General features: G+C 45.8%; 2 protein-coding genes across 4 annotated transcripts in view; one reads left to right on the top strand and one right to left on the bottom strand.

Moving 5' to 3' along the window:
* Positions 1 to 273: 273 nt before the first annotated feature.
* On the bottom strand, positions 274 to 6,159 carry CREG1 (cellular repressor of E1A stimulated genes 1). Of its 2 annotated transcripts, XM_002190958.7 has the most exons (4): positions 5,776 to 6,157; positions 3,683 to 3,802; positions 2,235 to 2,419; positions 274 to 1,845 (listed from the first exon to the last, which is right to left on the bottom strand). In XM_002190958.7, coding segments are annotated over exons 1-4 (612 nt in total). In that variant the 5' UTR covers positions 6,082 to 6,157; the 3' UTR covers positions 274 to 1,844. The 2 variants fall into 2 exon arrangements, with proteins under 2 accessions (XP_002190994.7, XP_030119539.4); XM_030263679.4 differs by lacking the exon at positions 274 to 1,845 and having other exon boundaries at positions 2,234 to 2,419; positions 5,776 to 6,159.
* A 7,891-nt stretch (positions 6,160 to 14,050) lies between these two features.
* Positions 14,051 to 20,830, top strand: part of RCSD1 (RCSD domain containing 1) — a 30,071-nt gene continuing 23,291 nt past the window's right edge. The window contains exon 1 of one of the 2 annotated variants that reach the window (XM_030263664.4): positions 14,051 to 14,210. In XM_030263664.4, coding sequence (XP_030119524.4) covers positions 14,205 to 14,210 — 6 coding nt within the window. In that variant the 5' untranslated portion in view covers positions 14,051 to 14,204. The remainder of the gene's footprint in view (positions 14,211 to 20,830) is intronic. The other variant, XM_030263670.4, reaches the window with a different exon arrangement.

Here is a 20,830-nt window from a genome sequence, read left to right on the forward strand (position 1 = left end):
AAGTTGGGGATTTGTGGGATGATGGCTTTTGCCTTTGCAATTTTTCATTTCACAGCATTAGATGCAGGAAAGCATGTAAAGTACAAAGACACAGATTTAATCCAAGGAGGGGAAGGCAGGTGTAAGTAGGGACATTCCCCCATTAATTCTAGCAAGAATGAAAGACATCAGAGAAACAGTAAAACAAGAATACAGAAAAGAGAGTGCTTGTCGAGAGACAGCAGGAGGGAGAGAATAATTCTTGGACATGCAATAAATAATGCTTGACACCACTTGTCAAAAAATATTTTAATTTTAACAAAAGCTCAGCATCATCAGTCTCACACATCAGAAGTTACAGGATTACATGTAATGCATTCAGGTGCCCTCACAGAAAGTATTGAGTCCATGACAGATTCAGCTGAGTTTTCACAACTGTCATACCTTATATCATTTTTTTTCCAATTTCAAACTAAATATCAGTGTTATCTATTCAACACAAATGGTTTCTATATTGTAAGTTTTATCCTAAATTAGTTTTAAAGCAGTAGAACAGAACAGTAGAACAGTACCAAATACCTTCCTTCCCCTTATGAAGAAAGGACTCCTAATAAGTTACATAAAAAATACTTTCACAAATCACCCCAGTATCTGAGAAAAGGAGTGCTATAACAGTAACATTAATATATAGGGATCTTACGTGACAAATCCCAATGTTCTATATATCAACCTCCTCTAAGGAGTCTAAATTCTTTACTCTAGGTCAACTAGGTAATATTTGCTCACTGTAAAATCAACTTGTTTGTTCATAAACACTTTTTAGTGTTGGTGAACTCAGCACACAGCAGATCGGAGAGGACGTTAAAAAGGTGGTTTTTGTGGTTGGGTGTAACTTGCTTTAACACAGAATTAATTAAGCACACCTTTAATTAATTTCCATTCTCTACAAATCATGAATCATTTGTGTCAAACTCTATTGCTTATTTTTCACTTCTGAGTTACTAATCCAAGATTGTTGTCTAAGGCTTCCAGACCCCAAAATCTGCTCAGTTCTACTGTTGAGGGGAACAAAAGCTGATGAACTGCCATTTGATCAGATTAACAAAGCTGAGTATTTCAGAATCTCAGTCAGAAACTATTTATCCTTCACAACATTCTCACTGAATTTACAAGACACTACTCTTCTTAAGTCAGATATTTTAGGTACTACTGATCTGCTCCTATTACAGAGCCAGGGCATGTAATCAGTTGAGAAATTACCAAGAACTCATCCTGAGGTATAGGTACAGCTGGTATGAACACAACTGTATTCTACAGCACATTCAGTAAAACAGAAAAATGGCTGAAAAAAGTGAGTTTATCAGCATGCAAAGAAAATTCTTAACAGGATTTGGAAACACAGCACATTATTTGCCACTGTAATACAGGCAATGCTTTCCATTTCATCAGCTGAGCCACCCTGTAGAACTTCACTATAAAATTCTAAACTAAACTGGTATCAAAAATAAAATAATATTGGAAAGTGCTCAGAAACATTATTTAACTAAGGCACTATAGAACTGGACTAATTCTTCAGATTCCAGTAAACACAACATTTCTGAATTCACACTGTCAGACACCTTTCCAAATTCAGATCCAGTGAATAAAATTTAGTTATTCTTTATGCACAAAGGTTTTTCATTGTGACATGATTCAAGTCAGTGAGAAGTTAAATCTGCTTCATAAGGGTAATACATGCTCATTAACAATGCAAGGTGTTTGATTTATTATTAATTCAGCTCTACACTACATAGAAAAAATAAATATCTTGTGAAACAGCCAAAGTCATTCATTTCCATATCAGCATCACCAAGGATCTTCTTCCACCTACAAGGAGTAAGAATAAGAGTGAAATGAATGCGTAATTCATGTTGACTGTGCTAAAATATATTTGAAAGTTTTGAAGACTTAGTTTTTGTAGACAATAGAACATAATTTCTCTACACTTCAAAATCATAAGGACAGATTCAACAGCAATTTTCTTTTGGAAGTATCAGCAATATTGCTGCAATCCCATTAATACATCTTCAGAAATGCTGAAGAGTCTCACTACTATTAATTATTAGGCCAAAACATCATCAGTATTGCAATTAATTCAAACAGAGCAAAGTGACAGTGCCAATTCTACAGGAATGTCACTCCTTGCTGTTAACAACAAGAAGTTGCACAAGTGTGAAATATAATGAGAGTTAGCCATGAAAAACTTCAGTACTTACTAAGGCTTGACACTGTAGTACTCTTCTGGTGTCACAATTTTCAATCCACCAAAGTAGTCCAGGACCCAAATATTGGTGATGTTGAATTTGGCAAAGAACCAATTATGATCCTTGGGCCAATTTTCCATTTCAGGGTGGCGACTGAATAATGCTTTTTTGGCTATGTCTGCTTCTGAATCATTCACCTAAACAAAAACCAGGAAAGTATTACAAAAAGATAGTCATGTAAAGATGAGTTTTAGCTAAAAAGCCACTGCTGACTGCAGTGTGCTTTTTTTAGTCCAGCCCTTGTCCCAAGGGGCTCATTACTGTGGCTGAGTCTGCTCATCTTCGGTATGGTGTGCAACTGTGTGAGACAGGAAATACTTACAAAGTAGTGGATTTCAACAATAAATCAAAATGCTGCTTTTAGAGTTAGCATGGGCAAGAAAGTATTGCACCAACATAAGAATAAATCTTTAAAGAAAACACAAAATGGAGAAGTATGGATGCTAGGTGAATTATTATAATGTGATGTGTCTTAGGGGTAATTTAAACTCCTCTGCACCTGCTCATTCAAACGGACAGAAACAGATAAAACTGTGCCCATACATTTGCAAACACACAAACACAAATGGGATGGCATTACAGAATCTACTGTGAAGGGAAGGTGAAAAGTGTGATGGCACTTAATATACAATGTGCAGATGTTTGAAGAGTTAAATCAACAGTTTAGAGCTCTGGGTCTAGTACAAGAAGAACCACCTAACTCAGGAAGCAACTACAAGACTGAGTACATTGCTGAGCACAATGTACAAATATCAGAGCTGTGAAAACACCAAATAAGAATTGAGACTATCAAGTAAAAGAAAGTAGTGATGACTAGTTCTCATCCTCAATCATTATCCCTGACAATGGGATCAGGATCTTCAATGAATAACACATGCAGCTCTCAATTCCTCCTACAAGACACCACAGTACTGGTGAACAAGAGAACACTGCCCTGACAGCAATGCCACCACATCACACAATGCACACCTTTTGTCTATAGTGCTTTGTAGCTCAGATTAGTATTTACTTCAGCAGAGTTTCAGAAGAAGGCATGTCACACTGCTTGAACTAAAGAATTTACCTGAACAAGAGAGATGTGAATGAAATATGAAGGCTTTTCCAAAATAATGGCCTCAGACTTCTTAGTTTCAGAACACATTGACAGGAATGAGGGAGATTTCCTGCATTATTGTCTCCCTAAATTCCTTGCTAAAGGCATGTCAACAGAGTTTCTGCAAAAATCAAGGGTTAACTTTTTTTTCCCTCACAAACTACGAGCTGGTCTTTGGGCATCACAACAGAGAACACCTCAGCATGTGCTTCTGCACAGAATTTCCCACCTTTCTCCTCTCCCTCCACTAAACAAATCTGTATTTGATGCACACAACCTTGCCCAGTGTCAGCTTTCAGCTGCTTACCTTGACAATGCTCCCAACGAAGATGATGTGGGCACAGAGGGGGTTCTGGGGATCATATCTGTGCTTCCTGCAGTAAGGAGTCTGTGCCAAAGACACAGTCAAAGAGGCATTTGAATTGACCTGAAATGCAAGAAGGATAAGAGGTTTATGTTTACTTTACTTATGTGAAAAATATGTCATACCCACCACATTTTCAGCTCTTGGTATTTTATTCAGCTCTTGGTCCTTTATTCAGCTCAGTAACACTGGCAGAAAGAACAAAGCTGTCATCACCTTTTCCTAAATACATCTGAAAGGCTCCTTGGGCGAGCTCTGAATCTGAAATAAAGCCCAGTTCAGAGGTGTGCTGAAGCTTGTTAACATAAAGTGCAAACATCACAGAACAACACTCCTTAAAACTCTGAATTCAGCCTATCTATTTCACATGCAAATTATTATATATTACAATTCACAGACACAAAGGACAGTACAGAAGACAAGGACATTCAGTGAACTTCATCAGGTAAATTCTGGTGGAAGGGCAAAGTATTACTGAGAAGGCAACCAACTCAGCTTCACAGCTGTTGGTAAAATTAATTAGAACAAAAACATCTCTTCAAAAAAGCCTCCCGGCTCTCCCAAACAGCTCTTTTGGCATTTAAAGTGAATTTGAGAAGCTAGGTTTTAAAAGAAAATCTGAGTATTTAAGTGAAACACCTAACTTGAAGAATTAAAGAACCCATAGCTGAGTGTTTTTCTAAAAACTAATTTGGTGACCATGGCTTGAAAAGCACTGGTGCCAAACAGGATTGCAGAATGCCACGTACTAAGGGTCATTATCTCCCAGTAAGGGAAGTTCCCCTGCTTTGAGAAGTTTAGTTAGAAGGGCTAATGTCCAAGAGAAACCCTCCACAGTCACTTGAACACTATGGAGAGCACCAGTGACCTCATGAAACAGAAGCAACCACTTGAGAGATAGAAGTTGCTTAACTCACAAAAAGCTGACTCATGATTATTTGGCACCTTCTCCCTTGACTATCACGTGTCAAGAGTTTCTGCTCTGAAGCAGCAAAATAAGGACCTGTTGAGGAGGCTTCTAAAGGATATATCCATTACCAGTTTATTCCGTGGGTTTTGTGTTATTCTGAAAGCAAACAGCTGTCTCTGGGATGGATAGAAAGGTATCAGGCAAAATAAATTAGACTCTACAGTACTCAGACTTATGATTAAGCTATTTTAAGGTAACAAGCTAAAACATGACAGGGAACAAACAAAAAATTATGAAACAGTCTGAAAAATTAACATTATTTTGTGTTGACTAATATTTTAAGTTTTTAAAACAAACTGCTATTTCATTAAGTTTTTAGCAAACTCTTGGCCACAAAAGATCTGGGACAAGGCCAATTACACACTCAGTCTCAGCATGCCAACGCTGCCTTTCCATGTAGCTTATGGTAAGCTCCAGTGATTTAATAACTATTCCTTCAGTAGGCTCTGTTAGAACTCTCTTTGCTCAGGTCCCACACTGACAAGTTTCAGTCCTTTTGACTTTTTTGTGTTTGAAATTTTCGCTGTTCATATATTCTGTGGCACCTCATTTCTTTGCTCAGTGCTTCTGGAAGCTGCAGACACTTCCTCTGTCTGGTGCTGCCCTTTCTTTCTCAAGACCATGATCAGCAGGAACTTTTCAGGAGACCTCCTGACTGCCACCAGAGTCAGCACTGCTCAAGCACCAATAATTGTTCCCAGGGGCGACATCCATGGAACAGCCACAAACTAAAGCACAGATGAGGAAGAATTTTACGCTGAGGGTGACAGGGCATGAACATCTGCCCACGGAGGTCATGGAGTCTCCCTCTCTGGAGAGTCCTACCAGGACACGTTTCTGTGTCACCTGCCCGAGGTGACCCTGCCGTGGCAGGGCGTTGGGCTGAACGATCTCCAGAGGTCCCTCCCAGCCCCAGGAATCCCGTGGCTCCGTGAACCAGCGCTGTCACACTGCCCTGCCATCCCCACTTGCTGCTGAGCGCAGGCCTGAGTGACCCGGGTGCTTTTCCGAGCGCCCTCCGTGGGGTCACTTCGCACCCGCGGTGTCACCGCCCGGCCCCGCTCACCTCCAGGTCCTGCACGGAGATCTCCATGTCGGTCAGGTACAGGTAGGGGACGCCGCTGCCGCCGCAGGGCCCGGGCGGGCCGTCGCTGAGGGAGAAGATGTTGGCGAAGGGGCGGCCGCGCAGTCCCTCCTGCGCCGACAGCGTGGCCAGCGCGCCCCAGTCGCAGCTGTGCAGGACGTAGCGCGCCATGCGCGCCGCCTCCTCGGGCGGCGGGATGGCCGCGACGGCCGCCAGCAGCAACCCCGAAGCGGCGCACAGCAGCAGCAGCGGCGCCATCGCTCCCCGGCCAGCTGAGGACACGGACATCGCTCCCCGCACAGCCGCGGACCGGCACAGCCCGCCCCGCACGGTGCCGGCCACCGACTGCCGGGCCCGCCCTCACCGCCCGCCCACCCGCCGGGAGGGGCGGAGCCTCGCCCTGACTCACCAATGGGAGCAGCGCTGCCCGCCCCCTCGAGCCAATGAGCGACAATCTAGGGAGTGACGAACTACTACCCCGCTGTCAGCCAATAGACTTGCGAGGTCCGCACTCCTCAGCCAATGAGAGCCGCTAGGGGCGGGCCAATGCGCGGAGACGATGTAAACAACCCCGAGTGCGCGGCCCAGGAGGGGGCGGAGTCAGCGTCAGGCCGGCAGCCAATGGGAGCCCTGCGGCGCGTCACCGAACGGACGGGACGGAGCGCGAAAGCGGCGAGTGCGCGCTGGGAGTGCTGAGGGAGCCGGGCAAGGCACCGAGGGACACAGCCAGCCTTCCCCTCAACACCTCCGGGGCGGCGACTCCAAGGAGCAGCCCACTCCAATGTCTAATCACCCTTTCTGTGAAGAAATTCCTCTAAATGTCCAGCCTGAACATCCCTGGCACGCTTCAGGCCATTTCCTCTCATCCTGTCCCTCGGTCCGTGGGAGCAGCACCTGACACGCTCCTTTCAGGTGCTGTAGGGCGGTCAGGTCCCCCCGAGCCGCCTCCTCTCCGGACTGACACCCCCAGCTCCCTCAGCGGCTTCTCACAGCACCGTGCTCCAGACCCTTCCCCTGACTCGCTCCAGCCCCTTCCCCTGACTCGCTCCAGCCCCTCCAGGCCTTTTCCGAAGTGAGAGGCCAGAGCTGGACACAGCATTCGAGCTGTGGCCGAGTACAGAGGGACAATCCCTGCCCTGCTCCTGCTGGCCACGCTATTCCTGCTCCAGGCCGGGACGCCGCTGCTGGTCTGGTCGTGCCTCACCGCGCTGGCCCCGTCCCACAGAATTCCCGGACAATCCCGTTTCCCGGGGACACCAGGTACGGGAAGACGGGAAAGTGGTGGCAGCGCTCCCGCTGGCCTGCGGGGGGCGCTGGCGGGACGCGGCTCCCGGCGATGTCCCGGGATATCCCCGCCATGTCCCGGGATATCCCCGCCATGTCCCGGGATATCCCCGCGATGTCCCGCCGATGTCGTGGAGATGTCCCGGCGGCTCCCGCCTGTGCCGAGCCAGTCTCCCCCTCCGACACCCCCCGTTCTGCGGGGTCCCAGTGACGCGGGATAGGCCGTGGCGCGGTGCCCGGCAGCAGCCGTCCCCTGGCATCGCCCCTGCTCTGTGTGCCTGGGGAAGTCTGTCACATCCTGGAAGTGTCCAAAAAACGCGTGGATATGGCACCTGAGGACATGCTTTAATGGTGAGCACGGGGTGCTGGGTGAACAGGTGGAGTCAGAGATCTTAAAGTTCTTTCCCGACCATAATGATTCTGTCATTCTACAAATCCAAGGGGTGATACCATCGGCCCCACTATCCCAACCTTAAAGGCTGGTTTTGTGTCACCACAGGTGTTTGGGGCCAAGCCTTCCCTTGGGAAAACCTTATCCTTTAATCACAGCAGCAGGGATTATCTGGTTTGGGCCACAGAGCCCACAGAGTGATTTGCCACTAGGCAGAGCTCAGGTGTTACCTCTTGCACACTGCAGGATTTATGTCAGAGCCCTTGCCTCTGCAAGGCTTGGTTTTGTCAGTTGAACACCATTCCACCTTCCACTGAAGGCTCTTCCAAGCATTACTTACCCAAATAAACACTGAGCTATCTTATTTTATTAATCACTTTGTGCTCAGTAACCTTATAAAGATTTGTAGAAAGAGATGCTTGAAACTGGGGAAATACTGAGACTTGATTCAATCGGTCCTAAAAGATAGTGGGTTTTCATATTTCCACCTGGATCCAAGTATGTCCACAGTATGTAATTAGCAATGTAGCACTGAGAAAGCCAAATTAACTTGCCCTGTGACCACCATCTTCCCCAGGTGCTCCATAGCACCCACAGCTTATAGCAGGCCAGATGGACCATCCTGTTGGGCTGAACTCAGCAAGGAAAACACACCACCCATCTATTCCCTGTTTTCTATCTGCTGTCCTGTACAGGCAGAACAAAATAATTTTTCCTCCAGTATTCTCTTTGCCTGCAAAGCATGGTTAGAGATCCTTCTTCTCCAGGACACATGGAGCCTTCTGCTCTTGCCTTCTCCTGGAGATGCTCAGGAGAAACTGAAATTTTCATAGGAAAAAAAAAGATAAAAAGCATGCCCTAAACCCCTGATGTGCAGCCACTAGGCTCTCTCACTTCCTCCGTTAGATCTCAGAGAAAGGAGAAGGATTCTTCTGTTGTGCTGCAATGTTGTCTAGGGGCTCTCAGCATCCTTGCATAACAGGGTCAAGAAAGTATTGGTAGGCACTACTAGTTCTCCTTTCCAAATCATGTGCTTCACTGCATTTAAAAGCAAGTAAATAGACAGTGATATCTCACCATAAATGGAGCCGAGTTTTCTTCCTCCAAGGTCGAGTTCATGGAACAATCTTAATTTCAGTGTGTTTTGTATGTGATGGGCTTCAGGCTGTGTCCCTGGAGAAGATGTATTTTAGTCAGAAAGTGGGCAAGGTTTCCATCCTGGCTTGTGTCATGTTTTGCCTGCCCTCTTCAGAGCTGGTTTTCCCTGAGCCAGCTCTCTCTGCAGACAGCCTGGTTGCTGCATGGCTTGGGCACGGTTTCTCCTCAGACACAGCCTAGCTGTGCTCTGGTCCAGGCTTCCTGTCTAGGTCATGCAGTCTGTCCGTGAACAGAACCCTTTCTGTGTCCAGATAACACTCGGGGGCTGTGCAGTCTCGCTGTGTGCAGCGCTTGATTCCTGAGCCAGGTCCGCTCTCTGCATCCAAATGACAGCCAGGGTGATTTAAGTCACTTGCCGGGGTGATTAAAGTCACTTGCCGCTGCCAGTGACAGAAGAGACTGACTGGTGAGTCAGCTCTAGCAGAAGCTGAAGTGCTCAGTGCTTTGAAGTGCCAATGCTTGGTGCCACATGAGACCCACCATGCAAATTGTTTCTAAAAATGTTGGTTAGATTCTCTCCTGAGGAGATACCACCAGCCCTGCTGCTGCTGCAAGTGGCACACAGCACAGACCTCTGCTGAGCAGAGAGGCGTTGCATGCTTGTGCATAAGACATTTATTTGTTCTCACCCTCAAACTTCCTGAATTACCTTGGTTGGGAATTTAGCTTGTGACTCTTTCCTTGGTATATTTTTTAGAAGATAGGTAGAGTTATTACAGCCCTGGTGTGGTGTTCAGCTAAAAGGCCTTTTACTTTTTTAACAGCCAGCACACAGGCAGTGGCAAAGCAAGCTTCCTCTGTGCACAACCTGCTAGGGACAGAAATATTGTTCCATTTTCAGTTAGAAAATCCTGTTCAGTCAGAGCTTGGGCTGCATGCTGAGGAAGCTGCTGGCAGGGGCCATTGCTTGTGGAGCTGCTTTCTAGGACACTGAGAGATGGGCAGTAGGACTAGCCTGAGAAGAGTGTAATCAAAACCAGCACATATACCCAGAATTCTGTCAGCAGCCATGTTCTGACTTGTTTTGTTGGTTTATATTAAGCCTGGTGTACTAAAACTAGTAACTACAGAGGAACTGCTCAGTCTAGAAGCAAGCTGTCAGTGGCTCATGCTGATAATATTTGTCCCACCACTATATGAGTAAAATGGGATGCAGCCATGCCTCTTAACACCCCAGCTCAGTTTGTTCTCTAAAGTAAAGCAGATCATGAGGAAGAAGAGCTCTGCAAAAACATTCAGGTGCTGCAAGAGATGACACCAGTTATCTGAACACCACCCACCAGCCCCTGTGGGACCAGGGTGATCCATCTCACTGTGATCTCATTATTACGAGGTGAAATGCTCCCTGTGCCATACAGCCTTTTTTATCTTTGCTGTAAAAAGTGCGATAAAGTGTACTTTTTACAGTAAAGTTTAAAAAGTGCAGCAAAGTGCTTGGGGACAGGCTTTTGCCCAGAACCTGGCAATTAGGAAGCCCTAATTAAGAAGCCTGGTTAGTCTGAACCACGATGTTAGCGCTCAGGCGCCAGCTGATAGTCAGGAACACATGGAATTTAGTCTCTACCACCTACTTTTTTATGTGGCCACTACAAAAACCACCCAAACTCACATTCCAATTCAGCTTAGTGAGAGCCACTTTATAGCCACGTCTTTCCATTTAGCTCCCTTTGGTGATGGGACTTTCCCACTGACATCAGTTCCCAGGGTGCAGAGAGCCTGGGACGCCGGCCCGTGTGTCCGTGTGTCCATGTGGGTGCTGGCACATGTGTGTTTGTGTGTCTGTGCTCTCAGAAGTGCTTCGCTGCAGCTGCAGGACCCGAGCACAAAGATGTCAATGGTACGAAGCGTTCCAGCTGAGTTCATTTCCCGCTGATAAGTCCCTGAAGAAGAGGGTGAGGCTCAGCGTCCACGGCGTTGGTTGAGTGCTGAGGGCCACGGGCAGACTGCTCGGGGCACACTTAGCAGAGCAGTGGGTTCAAAAAGCAAGTTTCCCACAGAAAAAACACTGCTCACGTTCGCTTCCTCTCGGGCTGCCAAGTGTCAGACCTGCTGTGTAAAGCCAACCCAAAACAGGATGTTGGCTTTTTGAATTGATTGATCTTTGAATTGCAAATGTTGTTTCTTTGGTGGTTACCTTATCACCCCCCCCCCTTTTTATTTTTTTCTTTTTCAGTTGAGAATTTAGTTGCTTGAGTGAGAACAGAAAGGGTTGAGACCCCGTTTTCAGGAGGTCAAAAGCCCAATATAGTAACAGCTGCTCGTTAGTGAATTCCAGGAAAGAATGTGGGTAACAGCAGCCAAGGCCAGGCAGAGAGGTGGACAGAACGACCTCAGATACTGGCACTGACAGGTGAGCTGTACTAAACCCCTCAACAAATGTCTTAACAAAGCACAGAATTGCAATCTGTCCTGCAGGAACCCACAGCTCCCTCCACCCTTGGCTCTCCCACCACCGTGACAAACATACCTTCCCAGATTTGGCAGCTAGGCAGACACACCCAAATGAGATAAATGCACGGACACACATGTCAGAGACAAAGTTTCAGATGCCCTCCAAAGCACTTTTAACTAGCTGGGTTTCGAATAAAGCACAGCCATGTCTCTACATGTCCTTTTCCTTGCTCCCTCTGAGCGCCCTGCAGAGGCTCCATTGTCCATCCTTCATAGCCAAAATGCAAGAAGCCAGCAAATGTTGCCCATGGTGTTTCCAAGCATGGCAGAACCTCTTACGCCACCTGTTCTGAAGGAATGCCAGGATGAAGGAGTTCCTTACACCTCTCCCCCACATCCTGCCTGTAGCAGGAGTGCCAGTCATTTCTTCTTGAAGCAAACTTGTTGTGTTGGCCTCACATGTTTTGAAAAGAATCAGACAGGAAGCTGCAAAATCCAGGGGGCCATAACTACAGCATTTTCTCAGTCAAATTAAATTTTCCCCTAGAGCCTGTTTTAATGGCACTAGTGATGACTGTATTTTTTTTTCCCTGCAGAACAGAACAGATGTGGAACTTTTTTTTTAATATAAGAACAAGTTAGTCTATGTCATGACACTGCTACATGCCAGGTTTGTAAGCAGGGATATACAGAAGGGTGCTGAGTCATATTTGAAGATACTCCAAATATTTCCAAATGCACTTGAAACACCCAGTTGCTCTGTAGAACTTCCCTTAATAAGGTTTGTTTCAAAGTTCTTGCAGCTAAAGCATGTGGGTTGTTTCTTCAGATTTTCTGGTGGTTTTCAGTCCAGAAACAAGAGAGAGGAGAACAAATCCACACCTCATGTCTTCCTGTCTGGAAGAAAACATACACCATATTTCTGTGCATTCACCCCTTGCTCCTTCAGGAAGGAAGATTTAGCATCAAAAAGTGTTGAAAGTACAGACAAAATGACAAAAGTGCTCCGAGTACTGCATACCATGCCCAGAGCAATGGCATTTGGGAATCCAGCAGGCAGAAAAGATTTGCTTTTGTGGCAAGATACTTGAAGGCAGAAATAAATGGAGTGAAGAACTGTGGTGGGGGCAGCTGCAACAGCTTTTGCTTTACTAATATGGGTGAAGTGATACTGCCTCTCCCTAGCAGTTTCCTTTTCTGTACACCTAAGCAAATGGTTTCCTCTGCACAGCAGAGCCCCTGAAAGCAGGAAGAAAATACTGAAACAGCTCCTGAGCAGCAAGAAACAGTTATGGGAGGTGTGACTTTGACGGTGTGTTACATTGCAGATATCTTGAAAGTAACACTTTCAACCCATGTCCACTGAAACCCCTCAGCTTGAAATCCTCCTTCTGTCCCCACAGCAGGCAAAGCATGGGCAGTAGAAGAATCCTGCCCTCTCTGCCTCAACCCTACTTCTCAGTTCAGTTTATATTCCCTCTTCTAATGTACCATTGGCAGGACTTGAAGAAATCAATAGGATTTACAAAGAAGTGGTAGTTTCATTTTCATATTTATTTGAGATTTCATTTTCTTGTATCTACAGTTGCAGCATCTTCTGGTTGCTTACAGCAGAGGGGTTTCATCTAATCCATCTAATCCAGTGTTTCAACAACAGAAAATTTAATTAGTCCTCTTGCTCAATCTCCAGATTGCAACAACTCAGCCTATCATTCTTTTGGCCAAGGACAGAGTGAGTATTGTATATTGAATCTGGGAGATAATTGGATCATGATTTAAATCTGCAAATTCCACAGGAGTCCCGCAGCATGCAGGACAGCAACAGTTAACTACACTGGAAGAACCACTGTCGGTAACAGGGAGCTGGGATATCTTGATGCTCACATTTTTATCCATGCTGGAGCGTTTTCAGCCACAGCCAGCAGGGACTTGTGAAACATTGCACGGGAGAAGTATGCATCCCTTCTAGAAAACATGCTTTAACTCACTTCTGCCCCCAAGGTATCGTGCCAAAATGACGATACGACATTGTGTCACTTTGCAGCTGCACTCAAAGCGAGGAAGCCAGCAGAAGACAAAGGGAGGGTTTCCAAATTCCTCCAGCACCACCCCGCTCTCGAGAGGTGGGGACTGAAATTCTTTGAGAAGGAGCATATGCAAACAGTTGCTAAAAGAGATGTCCGGTTTACAACACTGTGATCAGCGTGGAAAGGGAAACTGCAGCAAAAACATTCCGGAGACTTGTTTTTCCCCATCTGAATTTTTCTACCACCACGGAAGCTTCTCACTTCCAGTGCTCAAGTCCATCCCTGCGAAGGGAGGGGAGAACGACCTGCACCTTCCGACCTGGTGGTGTGAGACACAAATTCAAGGTGGAAAGAGCTGGTCCTGCTTTACAGCTGGACAGTGACAACTTTGCATGGGGACCCTCTGCTAGTGCCCACAATTAAGCCCTGACTTCTCTCTGCGGAATCACCCAGTAGATCCTTGTCCTTCTGGGAGTCCCAGCCGTGCACCGGGACAACGCCTTAAATTCTGTTCAAACCCAGTAATCGCCCTCGCTCTCCTCCTAATTCTGCCTTTCTAAAGACAGTTCATTGCTAAATAAAATTACCGAAAGGAAAGCTGCAGTTAGAAGGAAGGGGGTTCTCTCCTCACAAACAAACAGGCGGGAGACCCTGCAGCCTGGGAGAGGGAAATGTGGACAGCGGAGAGATCGAAGCAGAGATACCAGAGCAGAAACTGCAAGCAGTGAAGAGAAATAGAGTCTAAACGGAGGGGTGGGAGGAGAATAAAGATAAGGTGATAGGAAGGGAGAGAGAGAAAAAGGGAGAGGAAATGCACATGCGGTGTCCCCAAGTTTGGGCGCGGAGGCAGAGCTTGTTGCTTGTTGTCTCACGAGCCCAGCGCCCCGGGAAGGACAGTATCTGTTTAGATTTGTGTCTAAATTTAAACCCTGATCGCCTTGCCTCCCCCTCCTCTCCCCTCCCTCCCTCCCTTCCTCTCACCCACCCGCCCTTCTTCCTTGTTCGCAGTGCAGGGCCGCTCGCTGGGCTCTGTCAGTGCGGGCTGAGCAGCAGCCGGGATCCCAGCCCGGCACGGCTCTGCTCGGCTCGCCTGGACTCTTCCCACCGGTAACACGGAAAGGGGTGGGGAAGAAACCGAGGACACCTCTCTCTTGCGGGACATGGAGGTAAAGAAAACTTTTTAATTTCCACTAGCTTGTGACTGGCTCCGTGATCTGCTTTAGCTCCACCTTGCAAACAATTTCTCCCTGAAGGCAGCTTCAAAATATCTTCTTGCTGGGGTTCACATAAAGGTCTCTTTCCTCCCATCCCAACTCCTGTCGTGCACCTCAGACTCTTTTGCAAGTTTTAGTCCAGATTTGGAAAGCAGGGGGATGGTTTGGGAAGAAATTACCTCTGTGAAAGGGGAACGAGGAAGAACTGCCATTTACTTATTAGTCTCCGAGGTGTGATTAGTGTGTTAGATTTTAAAAGGTATCATTTTGAAATTAGATTTTAAGGAGTTCTTAAAAATGGGGATATAAGAGAACAAACCTTCCAAACTCCTTGGGGTTGGTTCCTTCCCAACCCGTGCAGCAGCAGTTGTGATCCACACCCTCAGCTGTGTGCAGCCCCTGCCCCACATGGATTGGGAAGTCTCATTTTCCTTATCAATAGAACATTTTGGGTCGGGGAGGGCACCAGAGAACCTGTGCTTGAGTGAGGTAGATGAGTAGCACACCCCCAGAGGGTTTTCTATCCCTTTTTCTCCATGCACCCTGTGCTTCAGGAGAGTTGGATCTCAGGGTGGGCACACAGCTGGTGGACAGGATTCTGGCTTCCCTGGGGTTTGTATTCAAGCCTTCTCCTGTGTAACACCCTCTTGGCCATGACAGTTCACCTCCCTCTGTCTCCCGTGCCATTCATTCAAAATGGGAATGGTGGTGCTTGCTTTGGCCATGTCAGGCTGGATTTGTGAGCTTTTCAAATAGTTTTTTAAAGTGGCAAGGGAAAACGAATATTTATTTTTAGGAGGGGCACAGGAAATAGAAAGGTGATTACAACATTGGCAAAACCTCAAATTATGAAAGAGGACATTTGGTATTTCTCTCTGCTAAACAGAGACCTTACTAAACACTTTATATTATCTTCCCAGATAAGCCTTTTTCTGTGTGGATGCAGCCCCAATAGCAGGGACACACAACAGAGCCAGGGAACAGTGTGTTTCAAGCACCACTTCAATTTTTCTTCAAAGAATTCCAGTGCATAACTCAGCTGGGCAATTGTGGTAACACCCAGGTGCTACCATGACCATCCTTGTTATCTGTGCTGACTTGCCCCACAGGCAAGGGTTAAAGATTTGGCCTGTTCAGGTGTGTTTTGTTACAAAAAATGTCCTCAGCTGAATTATCTAAATAGATTTTGGGGTGGAGAAGGATCAAGTAGTGGTGAAACCAGCTCAGTACAGACTACTTATGTAACATGACAAATGTTTGGCTTTACAAGGATTTTCAGGTTTGACAGAGCCTGGGTTACTCACTGTTAACACTTGTTTTATTCTTTTTCACTGTTGTATCCTGTCATGTTTCAGAGGGGAGGGGGAATTGAGCTCCTAATTTGTTATAATTTAGGGCTGAAACTGCGATTTTGGGATGCTGAGGATACTCTTCCTTACCCCCTCTCCTTTCCACACACAGAGAACTGTATTTTCTGTTGTCTCTGTTGAGTAGAACGGAACACACCTGCCATTTCCTTTTTGGAGACACATGTGACACACGTGGAAGGTCTGGTGGCCAGGAAGCTTCTCTGAAGTGTGTGACCTAAGAGCTCCCTGCTCTTGATTCTGTCCCTTTATCTCTATTTCCCACCTTTTTCCTTGTGTTACCTATTTTTTTTTGGTCATCTGTAGATTGCTGAATCCATTCTTATTTTTAAAATATCTCAATTTCCAAGATATTTTATAAGTAGTGCACTTGGTCCTGCCCCAAGCCTTCAAAAAGGTGTTTAATGTCCCAAAGCTAAGAAGATATTAGTCTAAAATAGAGCCAAGAGAAAGAGTTTGATTTCTCACCAGCTGATTCTCTTCTCTGTTTATTCCCAAGGGCTTTTCACAGGCAGGACACAGAGGCTCACCACAGTCTTTTTGCTTTAAAACCAGATTTAATGATCCTGTGCAGCAGGAACGAGAGGAGTCCTGTCATTTCCCTGTTTGCTTCATCAGTGGCAGGCAGAGCTGCTCCCTGCTTTCCTGCTGGCATAACTGGCAAGCTCTTTGCTCTAATGGGACACATGAGGATTTCCAGCATTAGGAGGAAAAGGGCAGAGGGCTGACCTAGCCAGCTGATTCCCATCACATCCCTGGCAGGAAGACCCTAGTTTTGAAAAACCCACAGAAGCAGGATAGTTGGGATCTCTTTCTTAAAGGGGTTAGTTTCAGTTGCTGCTGCTTAGGCACTAGTACCTGTGGTCTTAGCCATTTCCTGCTGTCAGGAATGTGCCACATTGAAAGCAGCAACTGAAACTATTTAAGATCCTAAAGAGGGAGAAAAAGGCAGCAAAACCCTGCCCTTGCAGTTCACATAATTTTGTGTCTGTTGATCTTCAGTGTTTTGTTTTGTTGTTTGGCGGGTTTTTTTGGCCCATCTTCTTGATGCAAAATAGATTTGACAATCAGTTTTCTTTCCAGTGTTACGGCAGATGAAAAAAAATCACGAAGTTTATACCACAGATTGTTAACATGAGTTCATATCAAAAACGTGTAAAATTGCACTGGGGAAAGCTAAGCCACTTGTGAAGAAAAGCAGCCATGAAACATTCTTTGCACTTATGGTACAAAAATTATTAGAAATTTTTGTGTTGGTTTGTTAGTATACATCTTCAGATTTGGCCCAAGCTGTCAAATTCCCATGGCTTGTGGCTTCCCAAACCTTGCTGCAGATGTTGTGAGTTAAGGCATCCACTGAAAGTGCTTGTGGCTTTCTGCAGCCCATGTTCCACAGCAGTTGTGGCATTCCTCTTCCCAGCCTCTCTGTAGGGGCTTGGGAGCATAGAGACACTTGAACTTTACTTGCACAGTGAAGGGAAACAATCCAAGACTGAATTTCACTTGGGTGGCTCCCTATGGTGTGATGGGTTCCTCAGCTGCAGAGATGCAGCAGCAAGGTGTATTTTGGGAGGCTCCCCGCTTCTTTGTGCCTACCAACATAAAGATGTCATTTAATTCTGTGACATCTCCATTGCCATGTCTCTCTTCTGCAACTATTCCTGCTAGATCTCCATTTTGCCTGTTGGTGCACTGACTCAGCAGAGGGAAAGCTTTTCCAGGGCTGAGAGCAGTTCTCTGCTCACTTCTCCCTTCTGGGCAACCTCCTGGGCGGCACTCACCCTGTCCTTAGGAAAACTGCACTGAGGAGACATCACCCAAGGGGACTGCATTGGAGGGGATGCAGGAATGGGTACTGTGCCCATGAGGGGGCTGAAATCTGTGACCATCCTGGTCCTCAGAGCAGCAGGATGGGAGGTGAGCTGGGCTGAGAGAGGTCTCTGCCCACCCTCACAGCTGTGGAGCCGAGATTACGAAGAGGCATCACGCCATGGTTAGCTCTGCCAGGAAGCAATATCCCTTTCCCAGGAAGCTCTGATGATTTGCTTTCATTCTAAAAGTTAAAGTGTTCTTTTTTCTCTTTTCTTTTTTTCTTTTTGCTTAACAGAACAGCCCAACTTCAAATACACTTGTTTTCAGTGTTTCTTCCCAGATCCATCAAAATGACATGTTCGCACAGTGTGTTTGTGAAAATAAAGGGAAGAGTATTTAAATATACTGGGATAGGTACTATATTTTACTATATAATATTTAATTTAATTTTATATAATATTTATATTTAAATGGGGGGAAGACCCCATTTTACTCCTCAGGTCTGGTCAGATTTGGGACCTGCTTGCCAGTAAATTGCATGTCTGCAGCAAAGAGTCCTGGAAAGGACTTCCAGGACTTGCCAGACTTCCACATCCCTTTGACTGGGGGCCTCTCTCTCGAAGGACAGGAAACAGCCAAACCAAATCCCATGGGCTGTGCTGCAGCCCTTTCTTCCACCTAGCAGAGACCCCAGAATAAATGGAATTAAGGATTTTCCTGCGTTATCAGAGAGGGAGAATTCTTCTGAACCTCTCCTCACTTCCCAGTTTGATTGTCTGAGTTTCCTAAGCCACAGTGACAGCATTTTGGAAACGCCTTCTGTCCTGTGCTCCACAATCTAATTGGCAGGATGCTTTGCAGTTGAGCAGCATATCACACATACCTTCTCAAACATTCCCAGGAGCTGCTTATCTGAAGAACAGGGGAAAACATCAGCACTGCTTTATCAATAAATGCTGCTTGGAAACTTGCTGGCTTTTATCATGGAAATGAACCAGCCCACACAAACTGGGGTTGGTTTTCCATTCTCTTTCCACTTTGGTCTGTTAACAGAGGTGTTTTAGAGAGACAGGTGCTCCTTTTCCTAAAACAACAGCTCTACAGCCTGAATTTGGGATCTGAGCTGGCAGCTGAACCCAGCAGCAAGGAAACCTCTTTGGAGGACCTTGTCTTGGTGCTTTGCACACAGGGATATGCCTTTAGCAGTTTGCAGGACAGCAGGCATAAGATGAATGTGGTCTAGGGACAGCAGAGCTGTTGTGTAAGAAGTTATTACACACTCACTGCAGAGTTGCTTCACACCTGGTTGTGACAGAGGTCACTTCATTCCTACAGAGTCTCAACCAGACATGGATTTAAGCTTTGTGCAGGTCACGATGTATCCAGCTATGCAGTCTCATGCCATAAATGCTTTTACATCAAATGTGAGTTGTATCTTTATATCTTACCACCAGTATCTGGGTCCTGGTAATGTACTGGTGAGGATAAGCCTTATCTGCCCCATTAGTGCCACTTTTCAGAAAGACAGGAAAATATGCTGGACCAAATCTGTGTCAGATTCAAGCACATCACTTGCTGAAGGTGTTTCTGGAAGTCTTCTGCAAAAAAGACCCACACCTCACTTGCCAGATTTACTGCATAGTTACATGCATGCCTTTTTCTTCATTATTCATCACCAGATTTTAAAAGAGCTCAAACCCTATAGAACAGGTAGCAAAGTTGTAGGCTGGTTTGGTTTCCTTTTTTTGCATATGCAAATACACCTGTTTACCCTTTCTAACGAAATACACAGAGGGTTTTGGTCAGTGTGGCTAATCTGCAAAGGATATTGATTTTCCACTGCCAGCTTCAACAAAGCTCCTGTTCATCCCAGGCTTCTCAAATTCACAGAGAATTAACGTGTGTGGTTTGGAAAGCCTGGATATCTAAAGGGTGCAGACCAGTGACTTCTTGTGCACAGAAAGGCACAAAAATGCAAAGGAGAGGGGATTCTGCCTCAGAAGATTGGAGTTTAACAAGTCAGTGTGGCTTTGCAGGGAGCCTGAGGACAGTACTGTAAAACTGTTTTAGTAAAAAGAGGAAACAGAATTTGTCAGTGCAAGAGAAAAAGCAGTATGCCTGGGAATAATGGGATCCAATTAAAGGGAAGATTTATATCTCACCAAATAGCAGGAAAGATTTCTAACAGTGAGGTCTGGCATGGTTTGGAGTAGCGTAGTGGAAATCAAATGTAGTAGAAAATCTTTTTCCCATGAATGATTCAAAAATAGACTGGACTGAGTGGCAGAAAGATAAGAAGCAATCTTCAGTTGTATTCAGGTTAGTGGTACTGATAGGGCCACCAGAGGGGCAGCACCATGCTGCTTCTGCAGTTCTTCCACGTGTGGGCTGCTGGGAGAAACCAGTGGCTATTCAGCATCAGGCCCCAAAAGTGTTTATGATTCCTCCCTGCTGCAGTGCATTGCTCAAGCCCAGCAAACTTCTGCCTGTGGGAAGCTCAGGTCAATATAAATTGGCATCACAGCTGCAAGAGTCTGGGAATGGTAATTTTATTGCCTGTGTAAAACACAAAATAAATTTTATTTTTATTCTTTCTTCCTGTTTTTGAATGGATTTCTTTATCCTTTAAAACTGCATACTACAACAGCATTCATGGCTTACTCAAGTCAACCATCATGAAATACCTTCCTGTTAAATGCCATGTTCCTCCTGATGTAAGTTCAGATGAAACATGCCCTGTTCATAGACACATACCTGAGCTGGTGTGCCAGGCTTCCCAGGAATTTCACCCCTTGGGCTTTGCTGTGAGGGCATGTTTAACTTCTGAAATGTGCACAGTCTAATTTGGTTTCCCATTTAGTCTTTACAAGGTGCATGGAGGTGTCAACACTGTCCCTCCATGAGAACCCAGGCTTTCCATTCCCAGTTTGAAGGTGTTCATTCCCAGTTAGAGGCAGAAGGGCTCTCTGTGCAAACAAATGTGGTAATCCAGAGGGCAGGTGCCTGTGTAGAGGACAGAGTGGAAGAAAAGTGATGGATTCCTGAATACACTGGTTACACCTGCAAAAAATAAAACAATCTTAGCACCGTCTTTCATCTCCCAGCTCAATGCAAAATTGCCTTTTCCACTCACATCAGGACTTCATCCTCATTTCATACATCATCCTGTCATAGTCAGCTAAGGTACTGAAAAATCACGGGATCGTTCCAGCGATTCCAGAGATCAAAAGTGAATTTAATTTTTCTTCTCAACACCTGTGAATTCAGGGCCTTGCTGGCCAGAGCTTCCTAGTGCTGATTCACTCACTCACTAAGTGCAGGCACTGTGCTCACGCTTCCTGGACACCTGGTTCCAGTGGCCCAGCTTGAACCTGGGGAAACTGTGCCTGAGGT

This window comes from Taeniopygia guttata, chromosome 1 (genome assembly GCF_048771995.1).
Source record: "Taeniopygia guttata chromosome 1, bTaeGut7.mat, whole genome shotgun sequence".
Taxonomy (NCBI): Eukaryota; Metazoa; Chordata; class Aves; order Passeriformes; family Estrildidae; genus Taeniopygia; species Taeniopygia guttata.

Excerpts from the sequence above, each read along its gene's own strand:
- CREG1 (XM_002190958.7), bottom strand. The coding sequence starts at position 6,081 with ATGTCCGTGTCCTCAGCTGGCCGGGGAGCGATGGCGCCGCTGCTGCTG. Across the intron at positions 3,803-5,775 it reads TCTCCGTGCAGGACCTGGAG|GTCAATTCAAATGCCTCTTT; the intron begins GTGAGCGGGGCC and ends CTTGCATTTCAG. Across the intron at positions 2,420-3,682 it reads TCGTTGGGAGCATTGTCAAG|GTGAATGATTCAGAAGCAGA; the intron begins GTAAGCAGCTGA and ends GTTTTTGTTTAG.